Raw genomic sequence first — 16,450 nt, forward strand, 5'->3', positions numbered from 1 at the left:
TGGATTTAAAAAATTTTGTGAGTGCTTTGTTGAGCCATGTTGAGGTACACTCGGGCCCAAAACTAAGTAAACCAATCTTAACCAACTGGTCAAATTAAACAATACCAAAATGGCACAGACCAACATTATGTGTCTCCTGATACGTTGTGCTGAAAGAAACACATCAGCTCTATACTATTTTTGCCAAAAATGTTTCATCTAAGTGTAAGGAAATAAATTAGACACACACAAATTGTGATTTGATCTATAAAACAGCAGACTGACCCACAATCTCAAAATGTGAATCTCATAAATAATGGAGGAAATCTTCCAGATTTAAGGAAACCAAAGAGCCACAACTAAAGGACACTAAAGAGTCATGACAGCGAAATGCGGTGTGTGATCCTTGATTGGATCATGGATCAGAAAAAAAGCTATTATTGAGGACAGTATTTACACTAGTGGGGACATTTTTGAATATGAACTCTGTGTTAAGTAATACTTTATGGCTGTGTTAAATGTCTGTAGTTTAGTACTGGCATTGGCATGGTAGTTATGTAGAATAGTGATGAAGGATTTGGGGTGAAAGCATCAGTGTCTGCGACTCAGTCAGATTTTCTGCAGGTTTGAAATTTTCAAAATAAAAAGAGAAAAACTTAGAGTTGCAAAATGTCAAATGTTTATGAAAAATGAAATAGTAGATTAGGTATATTTTTAAGTTATAAAGGTGCTAAGTAGGTTAACCAGCAGTAAATATCAGCACTGGGAAATGGAGAGTGGTGGGGGGTAGTGTAAATTAACAGACTTCTCCTCAGCCATATCAGGGGTCAATAGCTGTTTGCTGATTCATAAGTGAAGATATATTAATATTAGCTAGGGTTTATTAAGGGCTTTCTCTGGGACTGACACTGTTTTAAGTGTCTTACTTACTGAATCCTTACATTAACCCTGTGATGTAGGTTGGTATTACTCTTGTCCACATTTCACGTAGGAGTAAATTAAAACACAGAAGTTGCCCAAGCTCATATAGCTAGTAAGTGTAAGAGCAGAAATTCAACCTAGATGGTTAGCCTTTGACCTTAAATGGTTATATTGGGGGGGGATGAAAATGTGTAAGCTAAGTGTTCAACTTAAGCTAGAAAAAGACTAGCAAAATAAAACAAAAAGAGTAGAAGGAAATTAATGAAACAAAAGACATTAATACAGAGAGTCAAGAAAGCCAACATTCAACTCAGAGATTAATGAAATTAAACTTTGGCAAGACCATTTTTAAAAGGAAAGAAGGTAGGAATAAAGACAATTAGGAGTGGAAAGGAAATATAATTAAATATGCTGCAAACATTAAAAGAAGAGGATATTTGGGCACCTGGGTGGCTCATTTGGTTAAGCAACCAACTCTTAGTTTCAGCTCAGGTCATGATATCAGGGTCTTGGGATCGAGCCCTGCAGCGGGCTCCGAGTCAGGCGGCAATCTACTTGTAGATTCTCTCTCTCCCTCTCCCCCTCTGCTGGCGCACGCACTCACTTTCTCTCTCTCTCAAATAAATCTTTAAAAAAAAAAAGAAGAGGATATTATGACAGATTTTTGCACATAAATAAAAAAAGTAGATGAACAAATTACTGCTTGCCAAAACTGACTCAAAATATAAAATATTTGGATAGCTCTATCGTCATAAAATATTTTAAATCCACAATTTAAAATCTTCCCTAAAAGAGAAGCCCAGAGTTTTTACTGGAGGAACCAGTAAATCTAGTCTTACACAGCTGTTTCTATCGCTTCTCAGCCTTTTGGCTAAGATCAAGTGTAGTTTTACACAGCTGTTTAAAAACACAGGAAAAGTGGGAATATTCCCAACTTATACAAAGCTATCACAAACATATCAAAACATATAAGAACAGTATGAGAAAGAATAATCATGGGCCAGTTTAACGTAGAGGTGAAATTTCTAAAAGAATGTTAAAAAGACAAATGCAAAATTTATAAAAAAGGATAATCCATAATGTCCCAAAAAATTGATTTATCTTAGTCATGCAAAGATGATTTGACATACAAAAACGTAATTTGCCCTATAAACAGATTAAAGGGAAAAAATGGTATGTTTATCTCATTAGATGCAGGAAACGTATTTGATAAAATTTAAAATCTATTCATGATTAAAACATGAAAAACTTACTAACAAATTAGGAACAGAACTTCCTTAAACCTAAAAAAGATCTGTCATTCTATTAAGACTGCAACAGTTCTGTCCACAAGTGCTGATTAATTTACTTGTCCTCAGTTAACTCATCTATTGAACCGGGGCCTCCTGGAAGCAGTAACTTAATCCAGAGGAATGAGTCTAGTGATAGGAATTGCTAAGATTATTGCAGTCAGGCAGAGGAAGTTTCTGGCAAGCCTTATAGTGCTCTTCAAATCTTATTAATATGTATAGACTGTTGTTTATGCATTCTCATTCGTATATGAAATACTAATTAAATATCCACGCTATACCAGGCCCTCTTGGGTGGGGATACCTTGATGAAAGTCAGTCCTGTTGTCAAGAAACTCACTCTAGCGGAGGAGGCAACCATACAGTCAGGAGACACTGACTATGATAGAGGAAGGCACAGGATGCCTTGGGGAGCCTGGGAAGCTCATGAACTCACACCCTGGAGGAATGGGGCTGGTAAAGGAAGACTTAGAGCAGTATCTTACAGGACAAGTTGGAGAGCTAATCTTGCACCATAAGATCAGACATTAATTTGGCTTCTCTTTACTTTTAAACTTACAATTCTTTTCCTTTATGACGTCCACCAATAATAATAGCTGCAGTTATTATGAACTTGCTCTGTGTCCTCCACAGTTGTAAGAAGCACTTTCTGGGTATTAACCAATTTAATCCTCACAACAATATTGTGAGGCATGTACTATAATTAACTACATTTTACAGATAAGGAAACTGCAAAGTAACTTTCCTGATGTTACTTAGCCCACCACTGACAGAGCCTGATTCAGACCTATGTTCCCAGAGTCCTTATCGCTAAGCCAAACTGCTTCTCCATAGATTGTAACCACCATATCCTCTACTTCTCAGTAGAATTTAGAGAAAGGTGCAACCAAGAGAACTATTGAAGCTGAGATTTGTGGAAACTTTGCTCTGAATGCAGTATTTGTATTATTTTTGACTTAAGCTGCAAGTCTTGATCTGAGACATTTTGGACATAGTATTCATACTTATACCACATTGTACTCAGATCGTATCTATCACTTCAAGTTAGAAGGGTTCACCTATAAAATATTTTAGTTCTGGAAAGAAACGGAGTTTGGGTTTTCAGGGGGGGGGGTTGTTTTGGAGGATTTTTTGGTTTCGAGTTTTGTTATTGTGTGTGGGTAGATACCCCAAAACATTTTTTACCAAAACATTCTACCGAATATAGTTGACCCTTGAACCACATGGGTTAGGGGCGCCAATGCCCAATATAGTTGAAAATCTGCTTACAGCTTTTGACTTCCCAAAAATTTTACTAATAGCCTACTATTGATCAGATACCTAACCTAGGACATAAACAGTGCTTAACACATATTTTGTGTTATATGTATATTATACTCTATTCTTAAAATTAAGCTAGAGAAAAGAAAATTAAGAAAATCATAAGGAAAGCCATTTATAGTACTATGCTGTATTTATTTTTAAAAATCTGTGTATAGGTGGACACAGTTCAAACCCGATTATTTGAGGGTCAACTGTACTGTTGAAGTTTCCACCTTTGCCATGAAATCTCCTGATTACTTTAGTTTTTGTGGGAGTTTTTTGGTTTGGGTTTTTTTTTCCTCTTCCTTACTCCAGTCTTTTTAAACTCTCTTTTTCAGGATTCTGTAGATATCGTGTAAAAGAAACTCAGTTCAAAATAGTTAAGCTAACAAGAGTAGTTACTGGAAGAGTACCAGGACTGCTGAGTCCATAGAAGTGCTGCTGGGCAGGGGCCATTCCTAGACATAGGAATGCAGTGGGAGAGTTGGTTCCCCAGGCCTCCCTCTCCCTGCCTCAGTCTTTGCTTCCCTCTTTTCTGTACTGATTTCATTTCTACCCCAGTGGCCTCACTTAGTAGTGGGACAGCTCCAGGTTTACCTTATCCCAGTCTAATGAGTTTAGAGAAGGAAAGACCTCTTTCTCCCCTCTTCAGTCTATCTGAATCCCAGGAAAGGATTCTGGCCCAGCTTGGATCCATGTGTATGTCCCTTGGACCAGTCGTTCTGGCCGGGGAAGTGGAGTACTGTAATTGGTTGGTTAGGCCTAGATTAAGTGACTGCACCTGAGTGGGAGTGGGTGGAGTCTGAGGGACAGATTCCTCACAACCGCACAGGGTTGGGGCGGGTGCTGTGGGACAGGTGCTGTTAGAAGACAGAAGGAAAATGCTGAACAGGTACCACAGGTTTCTGCTAAGGTGCTTATCTCTATCCCACATTTTGGCACTTTTCTCTGCTTTGAGACTTTGAGCTCTTTGAGGGCAAAAGCTGCAAACTTGAGAGCCAGAGGGCCCTGGATTTGATCCACTGCATATCTCTGTGGCACCGCATAGAACTAGATGCTCAGTAAGCAAGTATTTATTTCAATTCCTGTTTGCGATACTTTTCATTATTTTAGCTTACTCTAGTCATGATTTTAGATAGACCTTATCTTTTCCATTTTTAGTTTTAACTAAATTATTTAATAATTTCTTCTACATTTAGTTCAGGATCTTACTGAATCAGTTATGGGTACTTGGTTAAACTACATATGTAAAAAATATAAACGAAATTCCTCTTCAAGTAATAAATTGTTTCCCATATTTTTTTTTAAATTAATTCATTTATTTTAGAGAGAGTGTGCCAGTGTGAGCAGGGAGAGGGACAGAGGGAGAGGGAGAGAGAAAATCTCAAGCAGACTCCAAGCTGAGCATGGAGCCTGATGCAGGGCTCGATTGCACAACCCTGAGATCATGACCTGAACCAAAACCAGGAGTCGGATGTTCAACTGACTGAGCCACCCAGGCACCCCTGTTTCCCATTTTTTTTTTTTTTAAGATTTTATTTATTTATTTGACAGAGAGCAAGATAGCCAGTGAGAGAGGGAACACAAGCAGGGGGAATGGGAGAGGAAGAAGCAGGCTTTCAGGAGAGGAGCTTGACGTGGGGCTTGATCCCAGAACGCCAGGATCACGCCCTGAGCCAAAGGAGATGCTTAACAACTGAGCTACCCAGGCGCCCCTGTTTCCCATATTTTAATGGATTGGGTTTTTTTATTGAAAATAAAGTATCAAATCAAAGATTTGGCTTATGAAATTGGCTTATCTTTATTCCTTAGAAATGAATTAATACAAGAGTACATGATTTTAACACATATTTATCCTCAGTGGTTACAGGATTTAAATACTTATATTCAAGATTTTTTAATCATCTAGATATTTTTAAAACTTTTTTTACTTTAGTTTAACTTGCTTTCAGATTTTTGTCTTTTAATGAAAATGCCACATTAGTACATAAAACAAAAATATTTAAATCAACAAACAGCATATTGACTTATTTTCATTTTCTCCTTAGGAACTGAGAGAAAGCTACAATACACAGCAGTTAGCGCTTGAACAACTTCATAAGATCAAACGTGACAAGTTGAAGGAAATTGAAAGAAAAAGGTCAGAACTAATACAGAAAAAGAAACTAGAAGATGAGGCTCTAAGGTAATATAGCTGATAAATTTATTATACTGCATTACTATTAGAATTCTAATTTTGTTGCCCATATCTTTAGTTTGACTATAATAATTTAAGGGAAATAAAAGGATTTTCCTTGGCTGCTAATTAGAGTCTCAATTTTAGAAATTCAGTTTTTCTTTTAGGGACTGAGATTATAGTAATTTTATGTTCCATTGGTAAAAAATAGGGGCTTTGGAGTCAAACCTGGTAGACTTCCTGATCTACCACTTACTATTTAGATGACCTTGGTTGAGTCATTTTACCTTTTGAACCCTGGTTTCTGCATCTGAAAAATAGAAATATTGATGTATGCCTCATAGGTAACTGAGAATTAAAAAAAAATAATGTAGCTGATGAGCCAGACACAAATGTCTTACACTCATCATTTCTGTCTCTCCATTGTAAATCTGTTAGTTTGCTGAAAGATCACAAAAACTGAATACTTAATTTTACAGAGTGATGAGATGGAGTATATAATGCCATGTTGATACAGTTCTCTTTGTACCACTGAGCTTATCAATTGCCTCCATTTATACCAAGGAGAAGTAAGACAGTTACAGAATCTGAAGCATAGAACTATTTATTTAGAGACTCGGCATGACTTTTTTCTGTTGTAAAGTCCTGTTTCTAATATGTTCCTCAGTCCCCCCCGCCGCCCACCCTGCCAAGTTCTCTAGTGTCGGAAATCAGTATAATTCCTTTGCCTTGGAGATAAGTAGACAAGTAATGCCCATGAAAGAGCTAATCGTTACTAGGGAGGCATGAAAGACACATTACCATATAGCAGGCCTCTATTTTTAATGGCTTCAGAGTAACCACTCCCAGCACACTTTTTTTTTTTTTTTTTTTAAAGATTTTATTTATTTATTTGACAGAGAGAGAGACAGCCAGCGAGAGAGGGAACACAAGCAGGGGGAGTGGGAGAGAAGAAGCAGGCTCACAGCGGAAGAGCCTGATGTGGGGCTCGATCCCATTAAGCCGGGATCACGCCCTGAGCCGAAGGCAGCCGCTCAACCGCTGTGCCACCCAGGCGCCCCTCCCAGCACACTTTTAATGAGTGCCACTGTTGACTGTGATGCAAGGAGGCTCTGGTTTTACTCCTTGTTCCATGATTCTTTATCATTCCCGTAGGAAATGGCAACAGCTAAACAGGTCTCTGTAGTACTCTTTACTCCAAGGCCCCTACTTTTGTGGCCCTTAACAAGAGACACTAGAATAATATAAAAGAGAGACAGTGAAGTTCAAATTAAGGCTTTTTTTTTTTTTTTTTTGTCACTTAACTATGCAGCATAGCTAATCATTTTGTCAGAATTTTCCGCCAACATATTGCAATTATCTTGCTATCCATCACTGCTCACAATTTTTTTTTAGGTCAGCAAGCCGTATTAATAATACACATTTTCCTTTCATTCATCCTCCTCACACATTATCCTGCTACAGAAAATGGAAGAAATCAGAACAGAAACACATGTTGGATTAGTCCAGAGCTGAGTCTTAGAAATACAACCTGATTTCTTGGCCATTTGCCTAGGAAGATTCTCTTCTTGTCCCGTGCTGTTGGTTATAGTCAGGTTTTCACAGTGTAGATGTGGCCTTTTTGCCCTTTGTCCAGCTTCTGAGGTATTGTCTGGCTCTGGACCAGTTTCTCATACACCAACTCATACATAAGGAAGCTTACCAAAATTTAATTTTATATACTCTTAACTCTCTAGCCTTTCTTTATCCCAGTAAATGTGTGGTAAATACTCTGACTGTGGGTGTTTATAATCTCTGGGAATTCAAATAGAAGCTAGGTTAGGTCATCTTAGGTGTGGGAGAATATCAGAGAAGGTGACTGAGGAACTAACTGGGAAAAGGAATGGCGGTTGACATTAAGAAAGGACCTCAGAGAAGCATGGCCCTCAAAGGAGAGCCAGATGTCAGTCACAGAAAGTGCTGGAGGAAGCACTCTTTGGAGTGGGGGAGGGTGTGGGAAGATTTGCAAAGGGTCAAGACGAAGCTAGTCATGGGGTAATGAACCAGGAGTATGAAGTGTAAGTCCAGGAATGAGGAAGAAAGGTGGCTAAGTGGGTCTACAGTTTTGGGGATTATATAGAATTTCCAAATTCCTCCAGGAATTCTAGGAGTTGAGACATGGAATTAAGCCAAGATGTCCTCCTTGGTGGGGCATAAATACCCCCAGCTCCCAGGATGAATCCAGCCACAAGCTCTACTGTCCCTGATAGTGTGAACAGAGGCTTGGAGAAGGTGCTAAATTTAGTGGTGACAGCTACGCCTCCGAGTAAGACCATAAAAAATATGTGCAAGAAAGAAAACTAGGGTGAGCATTAGTTTTAATACTGTAATAGCTAAGTGTGATCAGAGACCATCTTGCCCAGTTAGAAACCAAGCTGCAGCTATATCAGATGTCATAGAAACACATATGGAAGCACAACATATAGGGGAAACATGCCCTATTCTCTAACAATGGAAAAGACTTTCAAGGGATAATGTGGAAAGTAGATATCTGCCTAGAAGCATTTCCTGTTTCCACAGTAATGACTGAATCCTGAAAACACAGGTTAGTTAGCTAGGATAGTGGAAATAAGAGCTGGAATCAGTCCTTTTGAAAAATCTGGAGAGAAAGGAAAAACACTTAGATATACCTTTTGCATTTGTTTTCTGAATAGTTCCCCACCTTCTCGGGATTAGGAGGTTGGCTGACAGGAGGGAATTTAAGGGTATTGGGTCAGTCCTACTCCCCAGCTCATCTGTTTGCCCAAGGGTCCTCTCTTGATTAATTGATTTTCCCCTTCATCCATGATCCCCACTGTTTCTCCACACCCCCTACTAATATGTCTTTGCTATGTAGTAAGTATATAAGATTATGTATAATATATAATATGTAATATTTCTGTAGTTTGTGAGGAACAAGATCTGATATTTTTATTTTGCATAGCAAAAAGTTTAGGACATTATGCAACTCTCTTTTTTTTTTATGTAAAGGAAAGCAAAGCAAGGAAAAGAAAACTTATGGAGAGAAAGTCTTAGAAAGGAGGAAGAAGAAAAACAAAAGCGACTCCAGGAAGAAAAAACACAAGAGAAAGTTCAAGAGGAAGAGCGGAAAGTGGAGGAGAAGCAATGTAAGGATAAGGATAAAAATAACAGATTAGATTTTTCTGAGACCGAACAATGAAAGCAATAAGGAAAAAAGATGATGAGAAGAAAAAAAAAAAATTTTTTTTAACAGATTGTTAACCTTTGAGTCAGAAAAGAACCTTTTTCTAAATTAAACTTGGAGAAGTACATAGGCTTTATTAAAACAGACTGAGGGTGGGGCGCCTGGGTGGCACAGTGGTTAAGCGGCTGCCTTCGGCTCAGGGCGTGATCCCGGCAAGTCTGGGATCAAGCCCCACATCAGGCTCCTCCGCTGTGAACCTGCTTCTTCCTCTCCCATGCCCCCTGCTTGTGTTCCCTCTCTCGCTGGCTGTCTCTATCTCTGTCAAATAAATAAATAAAATCTTTAAAAAAAAAAAAAAAAACAGACTGAGGGTAGAAGTCTTAAAACAATTTGTAGAAAAGAAGATCATTATCACTGAGTAGCTATTAACAGACCCTGACATGGTTTTCATAATTGAAGTAAACGGTTGTAGTTTATTCAGCCAGTGTTAACTAAACTGTTTATTTTAATGAAACAACAGTAAAATTTTAAGTCTTTGCATATTGAAATTTTCTCAAACAATATACTTTGTTTATGCTACACTTCAGAATCCTTTCCTAAGATACTTTACATATCACTGTATCTCTTTTGGATACACAAATATTTGAATCCTTATTAATGATACATGTGTTGAAATTTCTGTAAGCTAAAGCATTCTGCAAATAAAGTTAAATATTTTTAATCTTATTAAGGCTAGTGTATCTGTGAGCTCTTCTGTTTTTCTTTTAGAACTGTACTGGTAAATCTACAGCTCTTTCTTCACTGAACCCTGTTCACTGCTAACCTCATCTGTGACCTCTCTCTCTGTCTCTTCTTCCCTCTTACATCCTGAGCGCCACAGAACAAACCTCGCTGCTTGGCCTCCTTGCACTTTGCACGGCTTAGCCTGCCACTACTCCTCTGCCTTCCCTGACGTCCCCACGCGTGGCACACCCTGCAAGTCATGTCTTTGTTTCATTGTCTCCTACTTTACTGAAGATGAACGTCCTTGTTTGCTTTTATATTGATCTGTGACTATACAAGATATTTAAATCCTAACAACCTTTGTCAAATGGATTTTCATGAAATTTACCTTTTGATGTTCAGGTTTTTTTCTTTTGATTTTACGAGCTTTTTATATTGAGTCATCACAAAGATGTGTATACATGAAAGTAGCAAATAATGACAATTATCTTCTCTTTAGGTGAGCCAGCTAGTGCTTTGGTAAATTATAAAGCATTGTATCGCTTTGAAGCCAGGAGCCATGATGAGATGAGTTTTAATTCTGGGGATATAATACAGGTAGGAAATAGTCTTTCTTGTTCATGAATAAGCTTAATACAATGTAATATATTCCTTTCTATAATAATAATGACCGTAATTTTATATAGTGATTTACCATTTAAAAAGCATATCTTGAACTTTATCCGATTTGGCCCTAATGGCATACTGCATACGTTTACACAAAATGTAACAGTGCCAGAGTGGGCTGCAAGTACATGTCTTTGATTTCCAAATCCAGTGTTCTTTACACTGTGCCGTTGCTTCACATCATAAAAGGTGATGCTGATTTTGTTATTTTAATAAATTACCAATGAAATTTGGGGAAGCTGGTTATTTTCTGGCAACCATTAAAAGAGTTGAAAGAGATAAGTTCTCTGGCTCTAACTAGATGCAATCCCTTGTTCCTTGAAACAAAAGGCCTTTGTTATATAGGCATAAACCACATAAAATGGATGAATAAGAGAAGATGCAGGGAATAGCATTTGATACAGCTATTGTGATATAATGGAAAGAATATAGGCTTTAGAAGCATACTAACTTGGGTTTTAGTCTCTGCTTCAGTTTTCTTCTTAGTAAATTAAGGTAATACTACCTTGGAATACATAGCCATTGCCTGCTTTTATTTTTCCCTGCATGGTCACCAGTTTGGTGTATTTTATCAGTTACATAGCAAATATTTAGTGATACTTGGCATAGGGTTTCCCAGAAACATCTGTTCAAACACTCAAGATGGTCCCCAGCTACACATTCCTTCTGTTACCATTGCCACCACTGACAGTGCCAGTCTGGTGGCCCTCCTGTTCCTCCTCCCCCTGTTGGTGATGATGAGGTTGTGTCCAAGAATGAAGAGATGCAGCCTTTCTTTGGGCACATTTGGTCAAGAGCCTACTTATATTTTTGGTTAGATCTTTTATTTATTCTTTCAACAAATACTTGTTGAGGACTATGCTAGGCTAGGAATATAGTAAAAAAGGCACAGTCTCTGCACTTAATGAGCTGATAGTCTGATAAAGAAGACAGACATTCTAATGTAGCAGAGGAAGGAAGGTGGTGGAAAGCTACCAGCTTTAGAGCAGACCTCCCCCGTGGTCATCAAGCCAGTCTGGTGGCAGTGACAACAGGAACATTAAGTTAGCTAGAGTTTCTCGACTGTATTCTCCGCTGAATCACTCATGTAAAGAATGAGTCACTTGTTACTACAAGATGCCTGATTTGGACAACTTGGTTGATGACAGTGTCATTCACTAAGAGAGGAAGATCAGAAGGAGGGAATTTGAGTAAGAGTTACAATGAGTTTAATTTTGGGTAAGTTTCTGATTTCTAGGCAGCAGGTGGATACACCTCCAGCTATCCAGAGATATGGAGAACTCTCAGGCAGAGATCAGAGGAGGCCAGTTTGAGTGTCATCATTGTGTTGTGATAGTAATTGACATGAGTGTAGGGGATGATTGATGACGCAATCCCCAGAGACATGAACACTGGAGGGGTTATTAGAGGAAGGGGAGCCTTAAAAGAAACAACGAGAGGTAGGAAAAAGCCAGGAGAGTCGTATAGTGTCAGGGAACATTGAGAAGAATGCTCTGGGTCTGCATGTGAAATAAGATGGGACTAAGAAAATAACCATTAAATTAACAGTAGACAGCTATTGTTAACCTGGAGGAAAACACTATTAGTTGAGTGGAGTGGTGGGGGAAGAAGCCAGATTTCAGTGACCTGAACAAATTGGAAGGTAGGAAGAAGAGACAGTGAATATATAAAATTCTTTGAAGAGCTTGGCTGTTGAAAGGGGGAACGGAGAGAAAATGATAGTGAGGAGTGTGGGTTGAGGGAAGTTGTTCTATGTTTTTTGTTGTTTTTTTTTTTTTACTTGACTGAAGCTTGAGCAAGTTTAAATAATGATAGAGAAGATCTGCAGAGAGGGAAAGAGCACAACTGTAAATGTACAGCTCAAATTATTTGTACACATGTATATATCTGTGAAACTACCACTCAGATCAACATATAGAACATGGAACACTCAGGAAGGCACCTTGTGCCTCCTTGGCAGACCTCTCTATTCTGACCAGTGGTTGCAGATGAGAAACATTCTCGATAAGGCTGGAGGGCTTGGGATCTAGAGCACAGGAAGAGGGAGTAGTGGAAGGACTAGATAACCTCTTCTTTTGTGATTAGAGTGCTGAGAGAAAAGATGGATGGGATTATAAAGTACATTTTGCTGAGTTAGAAGGTGAGCTCAGATCTGAGGGCTTCCCTATTCTTGGTAAGATAGGAGGCAAGGTCTAATCAACTTAATGGATGAGGGTAGCAGAAGAGATTTGATCGAAAGTGAAAAAGATTAGAAATTCCACTGAGCCCTGGCAACATTTTCCGTGACAACCTGTTTTTCTAGCATTCACATGTGTTAATGCTATTTTTGAAGTAATAGTTTCCATTAACCTGTGAGAACTTATGTAAAATTTTCTAGTTTAAGTCTCTATGCAAATTGACAAGTAAAAATTCAGGCTAAAAATAACAGATATGAAATTGGTTAAAATTGACCCCTCACAAAGCAAACTTGGTCTAATTCTAAAGATTAAATGAATGGGCCTTTTCTTGGAAAGGTAGAAAATATTAGGAAAAAGTTTTAAAGAGAGTAGGCTTTTTAAAAGTTTGTAGGAAAAGGAAGAAGTTAGTGTTTGAATGCCAGTATTCATACCTGTCATCCTTGCTTTAAGACCAGCATTTAAATCAGGTAAATTGCTGAGCATGCTGCTTTAGGTTGCATAATTCCTTGGGGTCTGTTGTGTTCTTGTCTTCATTTTTAGTGCTCTGGATTGGCTATTTTAAAGTAGTCTTAAACTAGATCTACAGGATGATATTTTAGCAGTGATTCCTTTTATTCTGTTTCAGAACACCATTTTATAGTTATTACATAGCTATGCTAGAACTGATGAGTGAGTTTAGCAAGGTTGCAGGATACGAGATCAATATACAAAGACAAATGTTCCTAGTTTTATTTGTAATAGCCAAAAACTGGAAACCACTCAAGTGTCCATCACTAGGTAAGCATATAAACAAATTGTGGTACATCTATACAAAGTAATATTACTCAGCAATAAAAGAGAGAAAAAATGAAACTATAAATCACCTATGTGTGTTACCAGTTGAAAAATAGTATTCAGAACTCTTAGAGAGTTCAAGAAGACTGTGTGATAGGGACAGAAAAAGCTAAGCAAAACAAAAAGTAATGATTAACTGTAGGATAACAACAAGTTTACAAGAAAGTAAGTGTAATTATCAGAATAGTGCATGATTCAGATGTGAAAATTTATTTACATAGTCATAGTAATGTAAACATTGAATATAATTTAACCAAAAATTTTGAGATAGCAGTATTGATAGAATGAGAAGATGCAGTAAAGGAGAGTTAAATGTTGATTTTCATAACCAAAAGCCAACAGATAATGTCTAAAATTGAAACATTCAAGAAATAGTAATATAAATATGTTATTTAGAAATAGAGAAGATAATACAGAAGAAACAACTAAAAATGGCAAGTTACTATGAGGAGTGGAAATCAGGGCATAATGAGTGATGGGGTCTTCCATCATAAGCCATGTAGAATGCTATTTGTTTTTGTAAACTATTTTCATATTTGACTTGGATGAAATTAAAAATTAAATTTTAAAAAGGCACTTTGTCAGTCATTAGAGATAGTGCCCTATTAATTTGTAGAAAATGTGTCAACTCTTTAGTTCTATGGGCTTAATTCTGAAAATGAGGCTACTATACAGTAGTCTGCATCTCCTTCCTTTGTAAATATGTGGCATTCTAACCATCGTTAACCCTTCTTTTTGTTTCCATAGGTTGATGAAAAAACCATAGGAGAACCTGGTTGGCTTTATGGTAGTTTTCAAGGAAATTTTGGCTGGTTTCCATGCAACTACGTAGAAAAAATGCCATCAGGTGAAAAATCTGTGTCTCCTAAGAAGGCCTTACTTCCTCCTACAGTATCTGTATCTGCTACCTCAACAACTTCTGAGTAAGTTTTTAGATAACAGTGGAGTTTATGCATTTTTTTGTAAATGTATAAATACCTAATAGGTATTTGTGTCAGCCTGCTACTTAATCATATTATAATCTGTGCTGGGCTCTCCAGGAGTACCTTGGAGAGGTATTCCAAATTTCATAGTGGAATTTAATAAATAAAAATGTAGGTCAGTACTTTGATCATGAATTTTTTTCCCCACAAATTGTGTTTAAACACAAAGTAAATTATATACAAGCTGATAAATTTGTAGTACTTGATTAGATTTTAAATGATTAACTGTACTTATATCAAAGTGTTGTATTTATAGATCACTTTCTTCAAATCAACCAGCATCAGTGACTGATTATCAAAATGTATCTTTAACAAACCTAACTGTTAATACATCATGGCAAAAGAAATCAGCTTTTACTCGTACTGTGTCCCCTGGATCTATATCACCGATTCATGGACAGGTGTGTATCTTTAATTTTGTGTGTGTTATCCTTCTTTTTTAAGATTTATTTATTTTGGTGGGGAGGAGAGTACGCACAAGCAGGGGAAGGAGCAGGGAGAGCGAGAAACTCAGGCAGACTCCATGCTGAGCACAGAGCCTGATGTGGGGCTCAGTCTCACAATCCTGAGATCACAACCTGAGCCAAAATCAAGAGTCGGACACTCAACTGACTGAGCCATCCAGGCGCCCCTGTGTTCTTTATTCTTTGACATTGCTCCTGTTCACATAAAATAGAATGAAGATTTTTGTACAAAAGCATCATTTACTTTTTTTTTTTTTTAAGATTTTATTTATTTGACAGAGAGACAGCTAGTGAGAGAGGGAACACAAGCAGGGGGAGTGGGAGAGGAAGAAGCAGGCTCCCAGCGGAGGAGCCCAGTGTGGGGCTCGATCTCAGGACCCCGGTATCATGACCTGAGCCAAAGGCAGACACTTAACAACTGATCCCCCCAGGCGCCCCGTCTTTTACTCTTTTAACCGGAGTTTGTAGCATTTGATTTCTGTTCTTATTGTTCACATGTGATGTGATGTAAAGAAATTATTATTACTTAGAAGTTTTTCAACAATTCATTTTCATAGCATCTAGTTGCTACCAGTTAAGGTTTCTAAGCTCAAAATGTCATCCTCACAAATCTGGTTATATTATTCGTAATTCATAGTTATTGTAAGAAGATATTTGGGCTTGGGAGGTTTTGGTTTTTTTTCTTCTTAAAGAAGTTATTTGTGTGGGAACTATGTTATATATATTTAGCCTCTAATTTAGATGTAACCATTACAGGCATTGTTACATTAACATTATTGAAAAGAAATCACAGACTTCATCAGAATAGAGCCCAGAGATTTCACTTTCACTCAAAAAAATATTTATTACGTTACCATAGGTTCCAGGCATTTCATTATGTGCTGGAAATTTAATGGAAAAAAAAAGTCTCTGCCATTAAGAAGTCATAATCTAATGAGACAGACACAGAAATAAATCACTGTAGCAGCGCCTGGGCAGCTCAGATAGTTAAGCATCTGCCTTCGGCTCAGGTCATGATCTCCAAGTCCTGGGAACAAGCCCCGCATTGGGTTCCCTGCTCAGCAGGGAGTCTGCTGCTTCCCTCTCCCTCTGCCCCACCTTGTGCTCACTTGTGCTCTCTCTCTCTCAAATAATAAATAAATCTTTAAAATCTTTAAAAAATAAATCTTAAAAAAAAGTAATTGTAAAGTATGAGAAGTATTGTAATAAAGATACTCTACAAAGTCTTGAGATATATACAGCTGAGAGAGATCTCATTCAATCTGTGGGAATTGGAGCAGGGTTCACAAAGGGCCAGGTATTTGGGCAGGACCTTTGAAGATAAGTAAGATTTTAGCAAACAGAGAAGGAAAGTTATTCCTGTGAAAAAAATAATTTGGGGAAGATCAGTGAGGCATATTAACACAAGGAGTTTGCAGGATGAAAAGTGTGGCTAGAGTACAGGATTCATGGAGAAAGGGTTAAGAAGTGAAGTTAGAGGTGGAGGTTTATTTGTGAAGTGTTTAATACAGTGCCCAGCAACTTGGCAGTGGGCAGCTCCTGAAAGTTTCTAAGAGGTATATATTTTAGAAACCTAACTCTGGCAGTAGTACAGGGGCCAGATTGGTGAAAGAAAGCAACGGAAGGAGATCAAGTAAGGAAGGATGCTACTGTGGCTAAGTAACAAAAGAGGACGAGGTGAGCCAGTGCCACAGTAAAGAAGACGTGTAGAAGAGGAAATGGATTGCCCCTCTATACATTTTCAGGATCTTT

At 37.8% G+C, this 16,450-nt stretch overlaps 1 protein-coding gene across 19 annotated transcripts in view; it reads left to right on the forward strand.

Moving 5' to 3' along the window:
* The window catches only part of ITSN2 (intersectin 2), a 139,120-nt gene that overhangs the window by 63,947 nt on the left and 58,723 nt on the right, over positions 1 to 16,450 (forward strand). For all 19 annotated transcript variants that reach the window (XM_048222839.2, XM_048222840.2, XM_048222831.2 and 16 more), the window contains 5 exons: positions 5,540 to 5,676; positions 8,677 to 8,813; positions 10,074 to 10,171; positions 13,999 to 14,174; positions 14,491 to 14,635. In XM_048222839.2, coding sequence (XP_048078796.1) covers positions 5,540 to 5,676; positions 8,677 to 8,813; positions 10,074 to 10,171; positions 13,999 to 14,174; positions 14,491 to 14,635 — 693 coding nt within the window. The remainder of the gene's footprint in view (positions 1 to 5,539; positions 5,677 to 8,676; positions 8,814 to 10,073; positions 10,172 to 13,998; positions 14,175 to 14,490; positions 14,636 to 16,450) is intronic.

This window comes from Ursus arctos, unplaced genomic scaffold (assembly GCF_023065955.2).
Source record: "Ursus arctos isolate Adak ecotype North America unplaced genomic scaffold, UrsArc2.0 scaffold_8, whole genome shotgun sequence".
Taxonomy (NCBI): Eukaryota; Metazoa; Chordata; class Mammalia; order Carnivora; family Ursidae; genus Ursus; species Ursus arctos.